The 24,633-nt window shown below is 38.9% G+C and overlaps 1 protein-coding gene and 1 long non-coding RNA gene across 2 annotated transcripts in view; one reads left to right on the top strand and one right to left on the bottom strand.

The window, feature by feature from the left end:
* The window catches only part of LOC107968095 (uncharacterized), a 45,972-nt gene extending 43,816 nt beyond the window's left edge, over nt 1-2,156 (top strand). The window contains exons 3-4 of the long non-coding RNA XR_001708989.4: nt 360-649; nt 1,648-2,156. This is a non-coding gene — a long non-coding RNA (uncharacterized LOC107968095). The remainder of the gene's footprint in view (nt 1-359; nt 650-1,647) is intronic.
* Nucleotides 1-8,290, bottom strand: part of CPB2 (carboxypeptidase B2) — a 51,491-nt gene extending 43,201 nt beyond the window's left edge. The window contains exon 1 of the mRNA XM_509667.9: nt 8,181-8,290. Coding sequence (XP_509667.2) covers nt 8,181-8,254 — 74 coding nt within the window. The 5' untranslated portion in view covers nt 8,255-8,290. The remainder of the gene's footprint in view (nt 1-8,180) is intronic.
* Nucleotides 8,291-24,633: the final 16,343 nt, after the last annotated feature.

The raw sequence follows: 24,633 nt of genomic DNA, 5'->3' as shown, positions 1-24,633 counted from the left end.
CTGGGCGACAGAGGGAGACTCCATCTCAAAAAAGAAAAAAAAAAAGTGAAGTGGTGCTGCATTATGGACTCACTCGGGTGACCGAAAGAGAGCAGAGAGGGAAATCGTCCCAAATAGGCAGAGCTTCAGTGTTGCATCTCATCATACACCTTGGGTGGAAAAGGTGTTTCCAGTGTTAGAATATGCAGGAATTCATGGAGAGTGGCAAGTGACATGACTGGAAAACCCCTCAAGAACCTGGAAGAAGAAATCTTGACAGATTGGAGACAAAGAGATTGGAGAAAGGGGGATGTGAATGGAACTATGAGAGTGGGCAGAAAGTGTGAAGATCTTTGTATCATTTATTAATGCCTAACCAGGAGCACCCACAACAGAATAGACATTAAACAGCTGCATAAACAAATGACTCAGCCAGTTGATGTCAGTCAGCCTGTGTCAACAGCCACCCCAATGCTGGCACAAAGGGCACTAGAACAGAATAGCCTGATGGCAGAGATGAAGTGTGCATGGCTCCAGCAGCACGGACTCCTCTCATTAAGGCTGATCTAGCTACTGTTGCTGCCCCATGTCTAACTTGCCAGCAACGGAGACCAAAGTTGAGCCCCGGAATCAGCACCATTCCTCATAGAGACCAGCTAGTCACTTGGTGGTAAGTTGACTACATCTGTCCTCTTCCACTCTGGGTATGGGTTTATCTCGCCTGCCTGTAGGGCCTCAGGCAAGCATCACCATACAAGGGCTTACGGAGTGTTTGACCACTGATAAAACATCTCACATAACATCCTATCAGATCATGGGCTCCACTTTGCAACAAGGGAATTGCAGAAATGGGTCCATTACCATGGAATCCACTTAGCCTCTCACATACCAGAATACCTAGTTGCTGCTATCCTGTTACTGAAATAAAAATGGTTTGTTGAAGGATCAATTGAGGTGCTAACTTGGAAGGCAACATCCTCCAGTGCACACTTTAAATCAATACTCATGTGGTGCTGTGTCCCTACTAGGTAGTATACATGGTTCCAGGAACCAAGTTGGAGTGTTTCCATATACCGTCACTCCAAGTAACCCACTCGGAGAATTAGTACTTTAAATCTACAAATATGGACTCTGTACTTATAAAAATTCCGGTTTCCAGAGAGCATAGGAAGAGTTCCTTTAAACTGAAAGCTGTTGTTACTGTCCAGTCATTTCAGTTTCCTCATGCTAATTGATTATCAGGAAGGCGAGGAGTTACCATGGGTTTTCTAGCCATGCAGGAAGGGTAATTGACTCCAATAATCAGAAGGACATTGAGGGCTGCACTTACATACTGAATGTGGCAGGGAAGAATATGTTTGGAATCCAGCTTAGGCGTTCTGTAATATTCCCTTGTCCAAATTTGATGTATACAGACAATTGCAGCAGCCATGGCCCAAGAGGGCCCAGTGATTATGACTCAGATCCTTGAGGATTGAGGGTCTGGGTTGTCTCACCAGGTAAACCACCTAGATTAGAAGAGGTGCTAGCAAAGGGCACCTCTTTGGGGAAAACAGAATGGGTAGGGGAGAAGAGGAATGACAAGTATTGGTTATGGCCTCAAGACTAGCTGTAGCTGTGAAGGTTGTAGTTTATTTCACTAACGTTCCTCTTGTATATTTCCTTTAGGAAGAGGGACCAAGCAAAACCCCAGAAGAGTTGATCTCAAAGCTTATTTTATGAAGAAAATTGACCTGAGTGACACAAAGGGTTGGACTGTAGTAGATGTCACGTTTTGCTGCCTAGATCTCCATCCAGGGATGAACTCTTACTTCCTCAGCTTCTTTGTCTCCTCAGCTTCTGGGAGGGTTGGCAGCTGATATTCTCACCTGAGTCCCTTTCTAGGACTTGCCCTTGCCTGAAGAGAGCTGTGCTGCCCAACATGATGCCTCCTCCAAGGTACAATCCACACCCAGTGACTAATAAACAGGGGTTACAAAGGCATGCCTGCTTGCCCCAGTTTGGGACAACTTTACCAGGCCAACCCAGCCTCAAGGCTCTCCGCAGGAACAGGTGAGGCCATAGTTGTGATTACATCACAAGTCAGTTTCTCCTCTGCCCAAGCCTTCTTCCTTCATTCCTCCACAGATGCTGATCCTGAGATTCCTTTCCAGTAAACTTCCTCCATGTAATCTTCATCTCAGAGTCTGTTTCCTGGGGAAACTAACCTGCAACTGATACAAATGCCTATTCTGTGAGATAAAACACTAAAAGTACAATGCGAGAGGTATAAATATTCTGCTACAGGAATACAAAGTCAGGTATCATTTTTGACTTAGGTAGTCAGAGAATGGAGATATTCTGAGTTGGACTTCTGAGATACTAGGATTCAATAGGTGAAGGGAAGATGAGATGGTATAAGACTAACATAGGCAGAATTTTGCTAAACGAATTGGAGATGAAACATCATAAGTGCAGGTGCACAAGTAGAAAAGTAAAATCAGAGCTCAAGGAAGGGGAAGTGATCCAGCTGGGCAGAAATATGGGGCCTATATAGAGATATACCAGGAAATAAAGCCAGGACGAATGGCAGGGTAGGACCTGATTGTTAAGGGTCTTAAATGCTGGGGTCAAGATTGCGGCCCTTACTTAAAAGTTGGTTGGGCATGATTTTGGGAGTTGTAGCAAAAGATGTGGCAAACTCAAAGCTTCCTTTTCATGTAAAGTATAGAGAAGTGGAGGCTCATATCATTAAATCACTGTAATTTCAGTGTGAACTTCTAACAATTTGAGCTAACCATGAGATAGGACACCTTATCAAGCAATGAGCTCTTCATTATCTAAAGAGATGCTGAATTTCAAGTCCATGTAGAGGAAGTCTTGTGTTGACTAGAACATAATATGTTTGGGGGGACTTTTCTTCTTTTTTACTGATATTTAGTAACTTGGATATTGTGCTAAGTGCTTTACAGGTATTCTTATTTAATCCTCACAAGGCAGTATGGTAGATAATCTATTATATTGAAAATAATGGGCCGGGCACAGTGGCTCACGCCTGTAATCCCAGCACTTTGGGAGGCCGAGGCGGGTGGATCACCTGAGGTCAGGAGTTCAAGACCAGCCTGACCAACATGGTGAAACCCTGTCTTTACTAAAAATACAAAAATAAGCGTGGCGTAGTAGCTCACACCTGTAGTCCCAGCTACTCAGAAGGCTGAAGCACGAGAATCACTTGAACCCACGAGGTGGAGGTTACAGTGAGCCAAAATCACACCACTGGACTCCAGCCTGGGTAAGAGAGCATGACTAGGTCTCAAAAGAAAGAAAGAAAATAATGAACAAAAAATGTTGAGTGGGCAGTATTAAATTTAAAAAAAACCTAATGTATTAAAGAAGGAGAAAAGTATAAAAATTAGTCAACAAGCAGAGAAACAAAGAAAATATAAAGGTAAAAATGTATGTTATCCAAATGAGACCTCTTAAGAAGAAAAAATAAAGGAAATTCAAAAAATAAGTTAGGAAATAGTGAGTAAAATTATGAAGTTAAAAATTCACCAAAAATGTATTGATATGTCCAAGTTCAGCTTGTAGTGAACAGACTCTTCTTATGCAGAATTTGAGCAAAGTGCTAACACAACAGAGTTAGGTAATGGGATGAGGGTCAGTCAGATCACTCTATTTTTGGAAACTGGTTTCATGACTGCTTCCCCTTACTTAGTCATAAACAGGCTATATAAAAAGCTGTCAGAGTGGAAAGAGGGAGAGGATTTGTGAATTTTTTTTTTTAGCATGTTTTTATGGTTCTGTAAGTCACCACCCTCCCAAAGGGATGAAGTTTCGGGGTGCACTCCCCTTACCTCAGCCTAGTAGGGGGACTTCCAGGAGATAATGAGAGAGTTGGATGTTTCCTCAAATTTATAGACACAAAGACTGGTGCCTGGCTTCTCCTGATAAAGCTAAACCTGCATGTGGCTGGTCTCTAGTTGGCTAGATAGTAGTAGTTAAAATGAAAAGAAACACTTAATGTTAGATGCCATCCAATAGGGCCACCTAAAGGGATGGAAGGTTCTCAGCAGCAAGAGCCCAGAGGTAGAAGCAAGACTCTTAGCGGGGAAGGATGGAGTCGCAAGTGAAAACCTAGACAAAGAAGCATCTGTCCTGGTCCAGAGGCTTCCCCAATAAAGATGTCTCACACAACTCTAAGAAGTTAGAACTCGAGAAAAAGACTAACAAGAAAAAGAGTAAGGTGTGTTTGTGGAAGAGGTGAGGCAGTTGTTTTCCTATAAATAATGTTAAATTAAACTAAATTTGGTCTGAGGATGCCTCGTAACTTGAGTCGCTACATAACAAACTGCAACCTAACTTAGGAGTATTTTTTTTTTTTGTACTAACGAGGTGAGTCTCAGCCAATCACAGCAGCCAAGCTACAGCCAATCCCATGTGGCCAACTGATCAGCCTATGCCCAGTAAGACAACTGCTCACCTGTAACTACTCAAGCTGCTTCTGGACCTCATTTCCATTTGCTGTTTATAAGTGCTGCCTGCCCACTTTGCTGAGCAGAACTCTCTGAACTTCTTTCGTTTTTGAGGGTTACTTGATTAGAAAATTGTTCTTTGTTCAATTAAATTTTGCTAAATATAATTCTTTTAAAGATTTTCTTTTAACAACAAAGATGGGGATATTTGAACAATACCTTGGTTGGAGGTGACATTCTAATTTCTAAATTGAGGCTATTTGTATTTTTAGCAGGACCCAAGGACTGTCACTTAAAAGCAGGCTAAAAAGCCTTGAAATTTTCTAACTTTCCATGCGAGAGCAGTGATAGATAACCCCACTACGCAAAATGTCATGGGGCCATGGGAGACAAAAAATAAAGCTGTGTTTCAACTGAGTCTCTGAATGATACGATTATAGCACTTACACAATAACCACTTGAGAAAAAAGAACAGCCTTGCACCAAAAATAGAATGAGAAGTACAAGCACAGTGAAGTAACAGGTCACTTTACACAAAAAGTAAAGGCTGAAAGGGGACGAGCAAATTGCCCAAGCCTGCATGGGTGATAAGTAGCAGATCTGGGGCTCGAATCCAGATCCTGAGCTTTTAATACCTATGCAACACTTCCTCTGTTCCTTCCCTTCTGAGAATGTGATTATGTTCATTGGGGTGTATCCCCTGCTATGGTTTACAGGGGAGGGTTCACACTTTCATCATTCTGAAAGATTATTTTGAATTTAAAAAGCTGGCAAGATGTCTCTGAACAATGGAACATAGCCCAAGGCTGCAATTTTGTTGCACACATTACAGTGTTTTAAGGCCACTGGTGGCCTGTTCTTTGAGATGAAAACAATACATCAGTAGGAACAAAGTGAAAGAGAGTAAACTTGTCTCCAGGTACCCAAACAGTATGTGAAGTCAACAGAGGAACACTTCCTGTGGTCTATTAATAATTCAGAAGCCGTTTATCCTCAACCCTCCTCCACTCTCTAATTCCTAAGTCTTCTTCCTAGTGTCTCTTACTTCCTCTTTCCAAATAGTCTGGGCTGGCAGGCTGCATTTAGGTAATCACTGCACAATACAATTACTGATTCTGTTTACAAGATTCTTGCTAGTATTTTATTTTTACCCTTTATAGTGTTTGGCTTTTAAAAGCAAATGAATATGGAGTCATGATTTTTTGGCTGCCTTTCCCTTTGGCATATGATACTTATGCCTTTAAAACTTGTTGTTGTTCCAGGGCATTTCGCTGATGAAATTTATCAAAATGAACCTACAAATCAGCCACTAAGAGACTGCATGAATAAAAACTGTTAGTAGGAAAATGATTATGACCAAAAAAAAAAAAAACAAAGAACAGCTTTAAGAAAAAGCCAGACTGTTAGCTTTTTTTTTTTTTAGAAGGGTTGATATTCTGAACCCCAGCAACAATTTATCAAAGTCTGTCGCCCTGAATGAAATTAGATTTCCTTTTTAGCTTCAGGAATAGGCCATTCCTGGAAAAGTGGAGCACAGAAACATTTGGTAAAAAAATTTATTTTTACTCACAGAAAGAGTAGTTTGCAATGTTATTTCTAGTGAAGGGATGGGAACCAGGATTCAGATATTCATCTGTCTACAATACTGAGGTCCTCCTACCTCCTCTCCTCTGCAAAGGGACCCTCGCAGTATACAAAAGTATTAAATATTTTTAATGTGATATTCTTTGGTTAAAATATAGTCACATTCTCATTCCTTTTTTCAAGCATAAGTATCAGTCAGATTTCAGAGTATAAGCTGAAGCAACAAATGGTAAGAAAGCCCATGCATGAAGATATGTTCTCACTCATTTTTTTACTATTTTATTGTTGGCTACTTCTTTTATTTGTGTTATATTCAGTGTCACTAAGCTGCTATACACGTACTCATTTGAAGAGATGTGCTAAAGCTTTTAGTGTGTTTTGCTATTGATTATCCTATCCAAGAGTTTGGGTTACTCTACGATCAAGATGGCGGTCTGCAGTGAACCCACCTGCCCGCCAACCTCTGCAACAACCAGCTGAGGATAATTGCACTGGGCTAACGCCAAGGCCATGATTAGATCTGCTAGTGGGTGAGAACCATGAGACTGAACCTCTAATCCCGAACCTCTCTTCCAAGCTACTTTCCAAACCAACTGCTGCCTGCAACTCCCTTTGACTAAATCTGACCTTCTTTCACACTGGCTCTTTTCCTAATTTCCAGATTTTATGGAGGCAATGCTGTGCAGTGCATGGAGTTGAAATGAGGCTAAAGTGGGTTTGAATCCAAGCTCTGTATTTACTGTTTGATCTTGGGTCAATTATTTATTCTTCCTGAGGCTCAGTTTCCTCCTTTGTAAAATGTCAGTAAAGATTCCTAGCATGTAGGATTTTATGCATTTAAAGAGATAACATTTCTAAGTGACTAGTTCAGTGCCTGGCACAAACACAGGCCCTAAATAAGCAGAGGTTTCCTCCCTTTCCCCTAACTGTCAATGGTACTGCCACTGTGTACAGTAGCCAAGTTGGACATGTTGATACCAATTTTTCTCTTCTCCCCCTTTCCCTTAACTGAAGCCAATTATCAAGTTATGGAATATTAGAACTAGCAAGAACCTTAGAAATCCTGACCATATGATTCACCGATAAAATACAGAGAAAGACATAAGTCACTGATCATTGCAGCAATCTTGACCCCCACGTCAATTAAATAACAAAAATAATATCATTTTATGATAGAATTTGTTGCTCGACATTCGACAATCATGTTGAACAAAAGAAGATCAATCAACTATAATCAGTTCAGTGATCATGTACAAACACAGCTTCAGGCTCACAAGTCAAGATCTATTTTCCAAACCATTGTCCTATGGTTATTTATGACCGTGAACATTTTTTTGGTGGTAGAATGTTCCTTGTCACTGGTATATTCCTTTGCCCTATGTCTCTTCTTTCTTTGTCATTTACTAACATGAGGAGAGGGATCTGTCTCAAAGATAATTGGAGGAGAAAGCGATCATAGAACCAAAACAAAGGGGAAAAAATAAGATAATTCCAAAGGAAATAATATCAATGTTTTAAAGCCTAAAAATTGACTACTTAATAAATTACATTACATGTACCCTGGAACTATTTTCTCCATGCATTGCATGTGCTATAGCATGAGTTCATTTGTGTTCTTCTAGATAGTTTATCCTAAGGGAATCTATTAAGCAAAATAAGAATCAGATAATAGTTCTTTATCACACAACTCTTCTTCCTTTCATATTCCATGCTAAATAATCATGCATGATCCAAACCTCCTATTTAACACTTCACCCTCTTCTTCCTCCTATGTTCCATGTACAAGGGGAAAATAAATGATCCATAGTTAACTTTTTTTATGTGAAGACAGGAAGAATATGAATCATACATCAAGTTAGAGTATAAATAGTTACGTTTATAAAATATTTAATTTCTTGAGTCTCCATAGTCACTGGATATGCGTATCATCCAAGGTTCTCCCAATAATAAAACCAGAGCCAGGAAAGAAAAAAGACCCTGTCTTTAGTGATAGCCCATTGTGCTAAAGTCTACTTATTTGTCAGGGCAACTTGGAAAGTTCTGAAAGACCTGGCCTTCAAAGTTTACCATTTTGTCCACCAGCTCAGTGCACTGACTTGACACGACATGAGGCAAACAAGTGAGGAGAGTGGCCCACCACAGTCTAAGATTCTATTGGGTTACCTCTGAAACGCGAAGACATGCTGCTCACAGAAGAGAACAATGGGTACAAGGACTGCAAGGCTGCAAAGCTTCATCCCAACAGCAATTTTCTGTACAACAAATTTCTCTGAAAAGAAAAACCCAGATCATTGATTGCATAACAGCCTTCTTTACACACTGGTTAAAATATAACGGCATGTTCCCTCTTGTTCCTGTGGGTCAATCAACTTAGCTTCCATTTCCACTCCCAAAAAGAGAAATACTATTGGCTTAGTTAGGCTGTTGCTTGATAATTAAACACTCAAAAAGAGTATGATGAGAGTTGTTCTTAATTTAGACTATCGAGAAAATGTGTAACTCCTTGGGGAAGATAGGGCCAAGAATAAAAGGGTAGTAATACAGTAGGATCTTGTCTGGTTTGTTGCAGAACAATAGCTATAGAATATTGACTAATGGATATATAGCCCATGTTGAGGGAGATCTACCGTGAAGTACTATAAATGTCTTCCCTTGCCTCTGACTTTTTCAACATTTTAAATTTATGAAGATGTAAAAAGTGAGTTCCTCAAATCTGGCTAATCCAATCCAATGTTGAAGTGCAGTTTGTAAGGATGATTACAGGATCTCTGTTCAAAAAGATGTTTCCTTGACCATATGGAATGATGGGTCCACCCCCAATAGGAATACTATTTCATGGAAGCTGGTTCTAGCAGTAAAGACATCAGGTTACTTTGAATCTCATTTATTTAAAGGTCACCATAATAGCCATCAATTAAATCCAGGCCCATCCCCTATCATCTTGAAAGTAGCATCGAATAACATTTTGTCCAGTGTGAGGCCATATCCTACCCTCTGTAAGTGGGTGGAGCCCTCTTCCCCTACATTCCCATTGGTTAATGCACTTGAATGTTCTTGAAGTCAGAATTGGCAAATTTGCAAAATAAATCAGCCTGCCCACAATTAACTTCTGAGAAGAAAATGATTTTTTTTCTTTTTTCTTTTTTCTTTTTTTTTTTTGAGACAGAGTCTCACTCTGTAGCCCAAGCTGGAGTGCAGAGGCGTGATCTTGGCTCACTGCAACCTTCACCTCTGGGGCTCAAGCAATTCTCCTGCCTCAGCCTCCCAAGTAGCTGGGACTAGAGGTGTGCCCCACCACACCCGGTTAATTTTTTTGTATTTTTAGTAGAGACAGGGTTGCACCATGTTGCCCTGGATGGTCTCAAACTCCTGAGCTCAGGAGATCCACCCGCCTCTGCCTTCCAAAGTGCTGGGATTACAGGCGTGAGCCATCGTGGCTGGCCAGAAGAAAATGATTGAGATTTCAAACTTTTCCTTTTGAGATTCAAAGCTATTGAATGATATTTAATGAATTAAGGTGACCTCCACTGTAACCACTTGTTGTATAAGAAAGAAGAAGAAATAAGAAAATATGTGTGTGTCTGCTCATTTGTGGAGAAAGAAACATAAGAAGGATAGATTAGAAATCAATGAGACTGGTTATCCACGGGAGGTGAGTGGAAACACACTGGAAAAGACAGGGTAGAAGAGACGGGGAGGGATGCTTCTTTGGGTGAAGAGTTTTGAATAGTTCTGAACTTTAGAACTACTCTGAATTTTAGAACCATGTTCTTTTCACATATGTACTTAAAACAAGCAAACAAATAAATTTTAAAAAATAATACAAACAAAAACAAACCTGTGTTTCAAATGAATAACATAATCACACTGAAGGAGAGAGAGAAAAACTAACCCAAGTAACTTTTACCTTATCTTTTTAACATAAAAGTTAACTTTAAAATAAACAGTCAAAATAGTTAAAATATGCTAATAAATTCTATCAATTTTTGTGCTACTTATTTTGTATCTGTGTTTCTTCTTTATTTTATGTCCTGTTTCCTCTCTGGGGAAACAGAAACAGGATACAAAAGAAACAGAGTGCATAAAAAACAATAAATTTTAAATTACATTTCTTATTGCTGAAGCAATCTTTTAAAAGTTCCTATAGCAAAAGTCTACAGGTGATAAAATCTTTTATGCTCTGTATCTTTAACGATAACTTTCTTTTGCCTTCACCTTCAAGTACTAGTTTAGCTGAATGTAATATTTGAGTGTGACGGATGCGTCATTGTTGTTTGACATTTCCTGTTGCATGGTAGGAATCTGCTGCCCAGGTAATTGTTGTTCCCTTGCAGTTTAGCTGTCCTTTCTCCTTGATAACTTTTAAGGGATTATCTTTATCCTTGGTGCTTCTCAGATCCATTACTCTGGTCTAGATGTGGATTTAGTTTTTATTATCTTGCTCAATACACAGGATGTACTTTTGATCTGAGGATTTAGACATTTCTTCAGTCTTGGAAAATCATTTTATTATTTCTTCAGCTATCGTATCTCTGCTAGTGCCCTGTAGGGGCTCCTGTTGGAGCTTCTTGATCTATCTTTCATGTCTTGTAACTGTCCTTTCATGTTTTAAAAACTCATCATCTTTGTCTCTGTATGCTGTATTCTGGGTGAGTTTCTCAGCACTATCTTCAAATCCACTAATTTATTCTTTGAGTCTAATTTAGACTACATAGTCCAGTTGAGGTGTTTTAAATAATTACCTCGATGACCATATAAATCATTTACAGCTGGTTCTTTTGCGTGTTTACTGATTTTGTTTTTATACCAGTATTTTAAAATATCATTTAAGATTTTTTTCAATTTTTTAGTGGATATGATTCCTGTAGATCTCTCATTGAGAATCCTCAGGATACTTATTTTAAAGTCAGTGTTGCACTGCTTTATGAGGTTAATTATGTTTGGGTGAATTCATGTTCTGAGTATTGATTTTGTTAGCTGCCTTTATTGGTATTTGAATTCTTCTGTGATTTGGAACTCTGGTCTGCAGGCTCATTTTGAGCAGGAAGTCTTCCTTCAAGTAGGAAGTCTTTCATTTCTTTCTCTCTTCCCCTATGCTCACTTCTCTCTGCTTGGCACGTGCCTCCAAGAAGTCCCTGTGCTTCCATTCCAGAGCCCTGTCTTACACTGGTTTTTGGAGCACATTTCAAAGATCCAGTCACCAAACAGCCATGACTTGACTTAATTATTGGCTTAGTTACTCCTGGTGTAGTTATTCTGTCTCATACTGACTAGCAGCTACTTATAAACCAGTCCTAGGTAAAAGTGAGCAGCATTTTTTTCCTTTGTATTAAGGTACATGCAGTGAAATGCACAGATCGTAAGTGTACAGTTAGATTTTATATATATATATATATATATATATATATATATATAGAAGTGTTTGTTCAGATCATTTGCCTGGTTGTTAGTTGGGATAGTTTGTCTTATTACTGATTTGTAGGAGTTACTCACATTTTCTACACATCAGTCCTTTGTCAGATATATGTATTGTAAATATATCTTCCTTTGAGAAGTGTCTATCAAATTCTTTTGACCATTTTGGAAAATTTAGTTGTCATTTTATTATTAACTTGTGAGAGTTATTTATATATTCAGGATACAACTCCTTTGTCAGACATATACATTGTCAATATTTTCTGACACTTTGTGGCTCTCCCATTTTTTATTGATGTCTTTTGCAGAGCAAAAGTTTTTAATTTTGCTGAGTTCAATTTATCAATTTTTCTTTAGTGGTTAGTGCCTTCTGGGTCTTGTCTAAGGAGCTTTGTCTAACTCAAGATCATGCAGATATTCTTGAAGCTTTATAGTTTTGACTTTTACTTTTAGGTTTATGATCCATCTCAAATTAATTTTTGTGTATGTTTTGAGGGAGGGATTGACGTTCTTTAATTTTCCATATAAGTATTCAATTGTTTTAGCATCATTTCCTGAAAACACTTTTCTGTCTCCCATGGGATTGCTTTGCCATCTTTGGGAAAAATCCATTGGCTCTGTACGTATGAGTCTACATCCATAAGTTTGCAGTAATTTCTTTCCTCACAACAATAATAACTAGAGTGTGTCTGTTTTATTTCTTATCTCTTTTTTCTCCTTATGCTTCAATTTGGATATTTTCTGTTGATCTGGCTTCAAGTTCACTTGTTCTTTTCCCAGCAGTTCCAGTTTGCTGATAAGTCCATTGAAAGAAGTCTTTATTTCTGATATATTTTTCATTTCTGACACTTCTATTTGAATTTTTTTTTTAGAGTTTACTTTTCACTGCTGCATTTCCCATTTTTTCATACATGTATGAACAAAGATTGTCTTTGAGCAATCTCTGCATCTGGTTCTTTTGACCATTTTCTCTTTTGAAGATGGGTCACTTTTTATGCTTTTTCATATACTTGTAATTTTTTATTAAATCACAGATGTTATGTACAAAAGGATAGGATAGACTAAAGTAACTAGCAGATAAGCCCAGAATAGGTCCCATATCTTCTTCTCTCATGCCACCGGTGTGAAGGATTGAGCCAATCTAGGCTGCAGTTGAGCTGAGTCTAGGCTTTGCTGTTATTTTTGTTAACTTTTATTTGTTATATTATTATAGCAAGATCAAATTATTTCCTCTAGCCAGGATTGAGATCTGAGTGCCTGGAGGGTTTGTCTTAGTTCTCCTGCCCTGCCTGCACCCATCGTCAGGCCCAGTGCTCCTGCGCCATAGGAGGGGTCTCAGCTCTCCTGCTCTCCTCTTCCCTACCAGTAGCCACAGGCAGCTACTGTCTCCTATTCAGCATAAGGCTGGGTTCATTGTGGGTTTTCTCTCTGTTTTCCTGCCCTGACCTCAAACGTCAGCAGGCTCTGAGCTTCAAAGAGGGTCAGCAGGCTCTGAGCTTCAAAGAGTTCATCTCTCTCTGATCTCTTGACTCTTCCCCAGTACAGATGACCACTGTCTTGTTCTCAGCCTGGGGCTCAGAGTCCTTTGAGATTTGTGATGGTTAATTGTATGCATCAATTTGACTGGGCCATGGGATGCCCAGATATTGGTTAAGCATTATTTCTGAATGTGTCTGTGAGAGTGTTTCTAGATGATATTAGCATTTGAATCAGTTGATTATAAAACAGGCCCAAAGAAGGTAGACTTCATCTAATCCACTGAAAGCCTGAATAGGAAAATGGGCTGAGTAAGAAAGATTTCTTTCTCTCTGCCTGGCTGACTTTGAGCTGGGATATCAGTCTTATGCCTTCAGACTTATATTCAAACTGGAACTTAGACCATCTGCTTTTCTGGGTCTCCAACTTGTCACCTGCTGTTTCTGGGCATCCTCAGCTTCATAACCATGTGAGCAAACTACTTATAATAAATCTCTTTATATACATATATATATACACACACACACAAACACACATATATTTATACATACATATATCTCCTATTGGTTCTCTTTCTCTGGATAACCTAGACTAATACAGAATTGCTTCCAATTTTCCTGCTCTGCTCTCAGACTTTGGCAGACCAGCATGTCTGTGCCTCAGACAGGACCTTTTCTGCTCTCCTGTCCCTCCCTCAATTTTGGTTCATTAGTTTCCTTTGCAGCATCAGCTCTCTGATGAGCTGCAAAAATTATGATTTTGGAGGTTGTCCAGCTTGTTCTTACTAAGGTAGGAACAACATTTGTCTGCAACTTTCTGTATCCTAATGGAAGCAAAAGTCTGGCACAACTTTTATTGCTTTTTTGTTTTGTTTTGTTTTTTGAGACGGAGTTTCGCTCTTGTTGCGCAGGCTGGAGTACAATGGCACGATCTCGGCTCACCACAACCTCCTCCTCCTAGGTTCAAGTGATTCTCCTGCCTCAGCCTCCTGAATAGCTGGGATTACAAGCATGTGCCACCATGCCTGCCTAATTTTGTGTTTTTAGTAGAGACAGGATTTCTCCATGTTGGTCAGGCTGGTATCGAACTCCCGACCTCAGGTGAGTAATCCCAAATTGCTGGGATTACAGGCATGAGCCACTGCGCCCAGCCTATTGATCTTTGATTCCACAAGCTGGGAAGAATGTACTTGGTCCCTGGCCCTGAGCAGTCAGCTTACCCGTAGCACCCTAGTATGTCTCCATGACGTACAGTGGCCACCACTGCCTGTCTCATGCCATCAACACCTGCCACCACTCTGCATTTACGTTCCATTTCTTGTATCTGAGATTGTCTCTCATTTGCTGTCTTTGGGGTTTTGTCCTTTTATATCTTTTCCTCCAATTTTGTGTGACTGGGGAGAGGTGCAGAAAGTCTCATTAAACCATAATCTCTTTGAGTTGTCTTGATGTGGAAATCTCCCTCCCTGCATTTGTCTATGGATCTCTTCATTACAGTAAATAGGATATTTCTTTTCTTCTCTTTTTATTTGTATTCCTGTAGTTTGTTTTTCTCTGTGTCCATCTTCAATTGCTTTTACTTTCTAGTGCTTTGTATTTCTCTCTCTTTTCCTAGTTTATTTCTACCTTTGCCTTTTTATATTAATCTTAATATAAAATAATATTAAATCTTAATATTTAATACATTAAATTAATCTTTTATATTAATATATAATATAAAATCAATTTGTTCAATTATACTTTGGAGGCAATGAAATAATTTTGGTGGTGAGTGGAAGAGGTGGGGCTAGCATTTGAGCTCCTTCTCCAAAATGTCCCTCCAGAGAACAAGACAAAGAGATTGCATTGGTGTAAATCTGACAAGATTTCCAATCCACTTCCCAAGTCATTCACCTGTCTAAGTGATCTTCATTACTCGCCTTCATTTTGGGTCTGAGTTTTGCTCTCTCGTTGCTTTTGCTATCCTCTATCTGTCTCTCCTCTCTCTTGCTCTGCTCATTCTAGTGGTTGTTTCTTGGCCCCAAGCCTCACCTCTGGTGCTTCACTTTCCAAAGAGAAAGACTAGACACAATACATAAGACAAGAATATGTACAAGGAAAAAAATATGAACCCTTCCAGTAAAAGTCAAACTCTCAAATAACTTTTTACTCCACTCTATGCTTTTTATGACTTATACACCTAAAATAAAATGATCCACAGAAGTTAAAAATAGAAGATATGTAGAAGGAGATATCAATGAAACAAAAAAAATGCTGGGGTAAAGAAATAAAAAGAAATGAGCTATCAAGCCAGAGAAAGACCTGGAGGAAACTTAAATGCACGTGGCTAAGTGAAAGAAGCCCATCTGAAAAGGCTACATATAATATGATTTTAATTATATGACATTCTCAAAAAGGGATTCAGGTGGGAGGGAGGGAGGGAGGAATCAGTAGGTGGAGCACAGAGGATTTTTAAAGCAGTGAAACTACTCTGTATGACATAGTAATAATGAACACATGTCATTATACATTTGTCAAAACCCGAAGAATGTACAACACAAGAGTGAACCCTGGCCAGGCATGGCGGTGTATGCCTGTAGTCCCAGATACTTGGGAGACTGAGATGGGAGGATCTCTGGAGTCCGGGAGTTGGAGACCAGCCTGGGCGATATAGGGAGGCCCCATCTCAAAAAGAAACAAAAAAAAAACAGTGAACCCTAGTCAAACTATGGACTTTGGTTAATCATAATGTATCAATATTGGTTTAGCAAGAATTATAAATGTATCGCACTAATACAAGATGTGAATAATAGGAGAAACTATGTGTGTGTTGGGGGGTGGGTGAGTGTAGGGGAGTGAGGGGACATGTGGGAATTCTATCTTCCAATCAATTTTTCTGTAAATCTAAAGCTGCTGTAGAAAAGTCTATTAATGAAACAACACAAACAAAAACATGGCACTATTTAAATCAGACAAAGCAAAATTAAGCTATGCAATGCAAAAAGTGTGACAAAGATCAATTGGAATTGACAACAGATTTAATTAATACACAACAGTCATTAAACTTTATGAGTTGAAAAATACCTCAGCACCGTAAGACAGTGAAAAAAAAAGAAAAAAAGAAAAAGAAATACCATTATAATATAAAGCAAAACATGATAGAAATATCAAGAAGAAATAAATAAAAACACAAGAGAAGACTGTAGCACACTCCCATTTGTCTAGGATGGCTTAGATAGACAAAATAAGACATTGGGAATATATAGCTCACGTCTCAATGGGAAACAGATGCCTCTTTCTGCATAAAAATTTGACCTTCACTTATCTTCCTTACTCTGTTCCTCTAATAACTTGATAAAGGTAAAATGTCAACTATGTCTCTAGGCAACATTACTTTTGGTAGAAATAACTCCTACTGGATAAATTGCATCTGGACTCAGGATAACCATAAACGATTGGGACAATCATTTGGGACATCATATCTGATTGGGACATCATAGCTTTCAGTTCCCCTGAGTGTGCTGACTCCTGTAACTCCATATGCCTCCATAGGGACCCTGAAAGCTGTGTCTATGAAGTTATTACAAGATATTGGCTACTGTGGTGCATGGAGCTTCTAGGCCAGGGTGATTCTCACACCTGCCTGATGTGGATCTTGTTGCTTCACACCTGAAACATCATTTGAGAAGCCTGGGAAGCGGCGTGGCTGCTGCATGGCTGCTCCAAGAACTACTCCCATGGGAGAGGAGCTCCCAACAGTGCCTTGCCGTCAAGCTTTGATTTCTACCTTACATACCTCTGAATAAACTGTTGCCAATGAGGCTGTTGGAAGTCTCGTGAGTTTGAATGCCAGGTTGAACTTAAGAGGATTCCCTGGTGAGCATTGCAAGATGGTATACTCCATGTTATTAATTTGTGGGGAGTTTAATAAAAGTATTGTTTATATTGATGTGGGAAGGGTATAGGGAAATTACAAGGTATGGTGCAGTGTCCCAAGAATAGTAACATGGGGCACTGAAAAGATAGGGAAAGGAAAAGAATGAGTGACCAGAACCTGGTGACAGAGCCACAGGGGAGGGCTGCCTGGCTGGAGCTGTGACTTACCATTGAAGGACTCAGGCAGTTCTTTTTTTTCTTTAGACAGGGTCTCGCTCCGTCATCTAGGCTGTCATGCAGTGGTGTGATCATGACTCACTGCACCCTCAGCACACACCACCATACCGGGCTAATTTTTGTATTTTTATAGACAGGTTCTCACCAGGTTGCCCAGTCTGATCTCAAAATCCTGGGCTCAAGCAATCTTCCTGCCTTGGCCTCCCAAAGTGCTGGGATTATAGGCATAAGCCACTGCATTCAGCCCTCAGGCAGTTTTTATTAATTCTGCAGGAAGGGAGCTGGGAGAATAAAAATCCTGACCTCATTTTCTTTCCTTCTTTTGTTCTCTTGCTTGAGCTTCCCATAGACGAACTCGAAGAATTCAGAAATTGAATGATATAAATAACAAAGTTAAATTAATAGACATGTATTGAACTTAGTTTTTAGAGTCTGTATAATTTCCCCAATTTTCTGTGGAATTATTGCAAAATTTGATCGCAAACTATAAAGCTACAATTTAAAAATATAGCAAATTCCTAACTGTAAAAATTTTCTAGGTTAAATTCTTTGATCACAAAGCAGGCAAGAAATGAATGGTGGAACAAACTAAAATACTAGCTCCATGAATGAAAAGACCTACACGGATATGAGAGTAATTAAGAAGGAGTTAGCAGCGATGGGACTTTGTGATTGACTGGATATAGACAATGAGGAATATAGTGAAGGAAAGATGATTTCCTGATTTCTGGCATGGGCAGCTGAGTAGATGGTTATGCTATAAACTAAGAAAGGAGAGAAGGATAGGAAGAGATGGGCCTGGAAGAGTATGGAGTTTGAGATGAGAAGAGAAAATGGAAACTCTGAGGAGCACAGAAAAGTAAGGCCCAAGTGAAGAAAGATGAGCTTGCAGGGAAGACTGGGTGATGACAAGTGGTGTAGGAGAGAATCCGGTTACTCTGTTTTGCTGAAATGAGAAAGACGGACATACAGATGCATATAAAGGCATATAGAGGCAGATATGTTTATATTTGAGGAAGTCTGGACATTGAGTAAGTTAGTGCTGATAACTTCCAGTTTCTTAGTTAAGAAAGAGATGAGGTTATCTATACGGAGTAAGGAGGAACGTGGTGGTGCCGTTGCTACTACGGTGTAATACGTCACTACTGTTACTATTAATTATGGTGTAATACCTAAAACGTAGTGGCTTGAAATAACAATAATTATCTTTTATCTCTCACAGTTTCTCTGGGTCAGAAATTTGAGGATAAGGTGGTGAATGATTCTGGCTCAAGGTCTCCCATATTGTTGTGATCGGTGGCTGGAGCCAGAACAGCAGAGGGCTTAGAGAATCTAGGGATTGGTCAGATGTCGCTTTCGTTTTATCTGGCTTTGAGACTTCTCCATGTGAGCTAATTTAGGCTTCCTCATAGCGTGGTAACCTCAAGGTATGTGAACCGTGTAGCGGTTGACGCTTCCAAGAACAAGTATTCTAGCAGGCAAGGTTCATCTTTTATGCTCTAGGCAAGGAAATTACATAGCCTCACTTTCCCTAAAATGAGAAAGGATATAGCATGTTTGGACAGTACGAACCAGTATCACCTAATTGACGTTAATAGACCATCCTATCCAGCAATGGCAGAATACATACTTTTTCAAGTGTAGATGGAACATTCACCAAGGCAGATCATATTCTGGGCCATGTACAAAAAAAACCGAGAAATTTAAGAGGATTAAAATTACAGAAAGCATGCTCTCTGACCACAGTGGAATTAAGCTAGAAATAGAAAACAAAAAATTATATAGAAAATCCCCAAATATTTGGAAATTTTTTATTTTTGATTTTTTAAAATTGTGTTTTTTAACCAATGAAAAATAATTGTATTATTTGTGGAGTACATAGTGTTGTTTCAATACATATAATGTATAGTGATCAGATCATGGTAATTAGCATATCAGTCATTCCAGACATCTATCATTTTTTGTGTAGGGAACCTTCAATATTATCTTCTAGCTATTTGAAACTACATAATATATTATGGTTAATTACAGTTTTTCTATCGTGGTATAGAAATTAGATAATATACTCTTTTAAAGTCCATGGGACACAATGAAAAATAATTAGAAAAATTAGAACATACTTTGAACTGATTGAAAATTAAAACACAACATATCAAAATTTGTGAGATGCAGCTAAAGCAGTGCCTACTGAAAAATGTATGGGATTAGATACGTAAAAAGTAGATGTTAAACCAATGTCCTAAGCTTCTGCCTCAAGAAACTTAAAAAAAGAGCAAGCAAAGTAAATCCAAAACAAGTAAGGGAACAATAAAGATAAGATTAGAAATCAATATAGTAGAAAAAAGGGAATTATAGATACAACCAAAGAAACAAAAAAACTGGTGATTTGAAAATAGCAATAATATTGATATAGGCCTCTGATCAGACTCATCAAGAACAAAAGAAATAATATACACACTACCAACATCAGGAATGAATTTGTAGGAACATTCCTACAAATCCTACAGACACTAAAATACAATAAGAAAATGTTATAAACAATTTATGCTTATAAATTTGATTACCTAGGTGAAAAGTACAAATTTTTTCAATGATTCAAACTGTCAAAGGTCACTCAAGATGAAATAGATAACCTGAATAGCCCTGTATCTATTAGAGTAATTGCATTCATAGTTTAAGATCTCCTTTCAAATAAATTCCAGACTAGATGGCTTCTCTGGTGAATTTTACCAGACATTTAAGAAAGAAACAATGTGGCCGGGCCCAGTGGCTCACATCACAATCCCAGCATTTTGGGAGGCTGAGGCGGATGGATCGCCTGAGGTCAGGAGCTCGAGACCAGCCTGGCCAACAAGATGAAACCCTATCTCTACTAAAAATACAAAAATTAGCCGGGCCTGGTGGCGGGCTCCTGTAATCCCAGCTACTCAGGAAGCTGAGGCAGGAGAATTGCTTGAATCCGGGAGGTGGAGGTTGCAGTGAGCTGAGATCATGCCACTGCACTCCAGCCTGGGCGACAGAATAAGACTCTGTCGAAAAAGAGAGAGAAAGAAAGGAAGGAAGGAAGGAAGGAAAGAAGGAAGGAAGGAAGGAAGGAAGGAAGGAAGGAAGGAAGGAAGGAAATTCCACACAAAATCTTCTCAAAAAGTGAAAGAAGAGGAAATATTTCTCAACTCATTTCATGAGGTCTACATTACCCTGGCACGACACCAAAGCTTGATAAAGACATTTAAATAAGGAAACTATAAACTAATGTCCCTCATATATATAGATGCAAAAATGCTTAACAACATTTTAACAAATTTAATTTAGTAATATAGCAAAAGAATAATACATTATGGTCAAGTAAGATTTTTCACAAGAATGCAATGTTTGTTTAATATTCAAAAACCAATTAATGCAATTCACCATGTTAGCAGATTAAATTTAAAAGCCCATCTGAATTAAAAGCATTTAACAAAATTCAATATTCATTTACAATAAAACCCCTCAGCGAGTCAGAAATAGTCGGGAAATTCCTCAATCTGAAAGGAAGCATCTATGAAAAGCTTACAGCCATCATCAAACTTAATGGAGAGAGGCTAAATGCTTTTTCTGAAAGGTCACTAACAAAGCAAATGTGCCCACTCTCACTACTTCTACTCAACATTAAATTGAAGATCTTAGCCAGTGCACAATGGCAAGAAAAAAAAAAGGCATCTAGACTGGAAAGAAATAAGTAAACCTGTCTTTTAATCACAAATGACAGTATCACTTACATAGAAAATCTCAAGGAATATCCCAAAAAAGTTACTAGGATTGAACTAATGAGTTTAGCAAATTTGCAGGAGACAAGATCAGTATGCAAAAATCAGTTGATTGGTTGTATTGTCATATAATAACAATAATCAATTGAAAATAAAGATTCAAATGCCATCAAAAGTGTGAACTTTGTAGGGGAAATAGTTTTAAAAGTACAGGAGAAAAACTGGATGAGAGAAATTAAGATCTAAGTAAAAGAAGAAATACACCATTTTCATGGATCAGAAGACAATTTTGTTAGGATGACAATTCTCCCCACATTGATCTATAGACTCAACATAATCCTAGTCAAAATTCAAGTGAGCATTTTTATAGAAATTTGAAAGCTTATTCTAAATTTTTGTTGGGAAACCGTCCTCCATGTGTCTCTTGTACTGCTTGCTACACATCTTACTTAGAAGGCTAAGAAACCAAGCCCTGATCATTTCTTATCACGTTTGTTTCTTACAGTTGTGTTTGCAGAGAGCAACTTTGAGGTATGAGATAATGTTTCACTCTGGGACAAAGAACAGGCTTTCTTACAGCTTGATATAAAACAGATGAATTCCCCAAGTCCAGTGTACCTCTTCTGCAATGCAACCAATTGCATGTACAGGCATCCATCTGGGCCCATGTCACATCACCCTATGGGTCTTGGGGATGGGGAGCAAGGGAAACTGATGTGGATGATAATGCTCATAATGCTTACCATGCCATGGGTAATAGAGTTCTTTGCCATAGACCTAGGATTCTTGAGGGTTTTTTTTTTTTTTCCAGCTTCCATGAAACAGTAGTATAGGCTAACTTGTTAGCTTCCAAGTAGAGTAAAATCAAATCCCTGACACAACAGTTAATTCAAAGTTCCTAAAGTAGCTAAAAATATTTCTTTTAAGTTGAGGCACTTGAATATTCTGGTTATGAAGCTATAATAATTAAGACAATATGGCATTGGCATGCGAATAGAGTCCAGAAATAGCAATCAATGGAACAGAATAGAGAGTCCAGAAATAGACCCATACAAACAAAATTAACTGATTTTCAACAATGTTAACAGGATAATTCAATGGGGGAAAGGATATTTTTAGCAAATGGTGCTGAAAACATATGATATCCATGTGCAAAAGAAATCATCTGGAGCCATACTTTAAACCTTATAAATAACTCAAGATGGATCTCAGACCTAATGGTAAGAGAGAAAACAATAAAATTTCTAGAAGAAAACGGAAAATTTTTGTGACCTTGAGTTAGGCAAAGAATTTTTAGGTAGGACACAAAAAGCACAAATCACAGGTGAAAAATTGAAAACTTGGAATTTACCATTAAAAGCATCTTGTTCTTTAAAAGACACTGTTAAGAAAATAAGTATATAAGCCATGGGATGGGAGAAAATAATTGCAAAACACATATCAGGTAAGGGACTTGTATCCAAAATATGTAAAGAACACCTATAAATTAAGAATAGGAAGACAACCCAATATAAAGTGTGCAGAAGATTATACAGATACTTTACCAAATATGCAAATGGCCAGTAAGCACATGTTCAACATCATTAGCTGTTAGGGAAAATGCAAATTAAAACCACAATTTGCTACTGCACATTCCTGGAATAACTAAAATGAAAAAGTCTGAGAATACGAAGTGATGGTGAGAATGTGGAGCAACTCGAATGCCCATATATTGCTTGTGGGGTTGCAAAATGGTACAACCACTTTGAAAAACAGTCTGGCAATTTCTCATGAAGTTAAACATGTACTTACCATATATCCCAGTAATTCTATTTCTGGATATTTGCCTAATATAAAAACATTTGTCTACAGAAAGACCTGAGTGTCATAGCAGCTGAATGCTCAATAAGCTGAATGTTTATGGCAACTTTATTCATAACAATAAAAAAATACTTGAAACAATCCAAATGACCATCAATTGGGGAGTGGATAAACAAATTGTGGGGCATTCATACAATGACATGCTGCTCAAGAGTGAAAAGGACAAGACCATGGATACAAGCAACAAGGTGGAAAAACCTCAAAAGCATGATGCCAATAAAACTAGCTAGTGCTAAAAGATGTATATTGTATGGCTCCATCTATATGGCACCCTACAAAAGGCAAAACTACAGAGACAGAAAGTAGGTTGGTTTTTGCCAGAGGGTAGAGCTGGTGAAAGAGGATTAACCTTTGAAAAGGTACAGCAGAATTGTTTTGGAGTGGTGGAAGTATTCTATATTTTGATTGTGGTGGTAGGTACACAACTGTATCCTGCTAAAATTCCTCAGATTTAACGCTTAAAAGTTGAATTTTATTGTATGTACAAATAGAGAATGGAAGAACAAAAGAATGAGGAAAGGAAGCAAGAAAGGAAGGAAGAAAGGGTGGGAGGGAGGAAGAAAGGAAGGGAGGGAAAGACAAATTTCTTCTCATTCTTTATCCCTCTTTGAGATGCCTCTCTGTGGATCCTGTCACCTCTACTGGGGAGCAAAAAGAACACAGAAGTTGGAGCCGACGGATCCCATGCCTAGCTGGGTAATCAGGCAAATCTCAGCCTCTGGAAATGCAGCTTCTTCTGTAACCTACTTCAGAGGGCTGTTGTGAGGATTGAATGGGGTAACATTTAAACTAACTGGCAAAAGCAGGTGCTCAATATATTAAAATTCACATGAGAAAGATAAACCAGGAAGGGAGTTGGCAGGAAGCCAGGAAGCCTCCTGTGTTCTCTGCAGGAGGCTTATCTAGTTCATCAGGATCTTGGGAACAGCTAGTCTTCCTCTGCTGCATTCTGAGAGCTAGGTGATGAGTCACCACCTCAAGAGGCCATCTAGTTCTGGCCGATCTATCTGACTGGATCGTGGACCCTAGGACCCAGCTAACTTGTTCTCTAGCCAATTTAGAAGAATGAGTAGCAAAAATAATATGGCAAGTATTTCTTGAAGTGCCCTAACCCTCTGTCCTTATTAGTGTACCCTGTGAGGAGTGGCCTTCCTTGACTTTCTGTCAAACTGGAGCAGCCTGAGACTAAGGGCAAATGCCCTCTTGGCCTTGGCCGGCCACAACTTGGATATGCAGGTCAGGCTTATTGTTAGGGAAGCTCTGAGAGTCAATTAATCTGATGCCTTTTTATTATGAGTTCAGGCGCAGCTCCATTTACAAGTTTTTCTTTCAAAATCATTCAGCCATTAAAGCTGCATAATCTTGGAAGGTTTTGAAGATGCATGATTGGTAAATGTTTTTCCCCTTCACACATTATCTCTCATGTTTATTCACGAAAAGTGAACCAGTCTTATAATTTAAACAGTGTCTTGGGGTATCTGGCCTCCTGTATTTCTAAGGGGAAGGAAAGATGAGCCTATCCCAGAAGCCATTTAAAAAGGGGATTTGAGGCCTGAACGCAGAGAACTCAATCCCAGGTACTAATGACCTTGCTTTGGCTTGCAAAGACTAAGCCTGAGGCCTGTGGCACTTAAGAGGGTTACTGGGTACCCAGACAGGCAAATGCCTGTTGATTGGATGGCTAAATTGTGAAGAAAGCAAAGCTTACCTGTGCAATGTATCCATGCCTTCATTCCTACTTTCTGAATCAACAGTGCCTGTTATTGTTCTGCCCAACTGTTAAGATGTTCCACCTGTGCCTGCTGTTTGGCTCAGTACTCCAGGCTATAGACCAACATTTCTCAAACCTGGCTGCACATTAGAGTCATCTGGGGATCTTTTAAAAACCCAGCTGCCTTGGCTGCACATCTGATCATTACGTCAGACTCTTGTAGGGAGGAGTATAGACATCAGCATTGATTAAAGCTCCTGAGATAATTCCAATGTGCAGTCAGGATTGAGAACAGCTGGTCTATACCTGTTCCTCTT

This window comes from Pan troglodytes, chromosome 14 (genome assembly GCF_028858775.2).
Source record: "Pan troglodytes isolate AG18354 chromosome 14, NHGRI_mPanTro3-v2.0_pri, whole genome shotgun sequence".
Classification (NCBI taxonomy): Eukaryota; Metazoa; Chordata; class Mammalia; order Primates; family Hominidae; genus Pan; species Pan troglodytes.
This window is presented reverse-complemented; position numbering and strand designations above follow the sequence as displayed.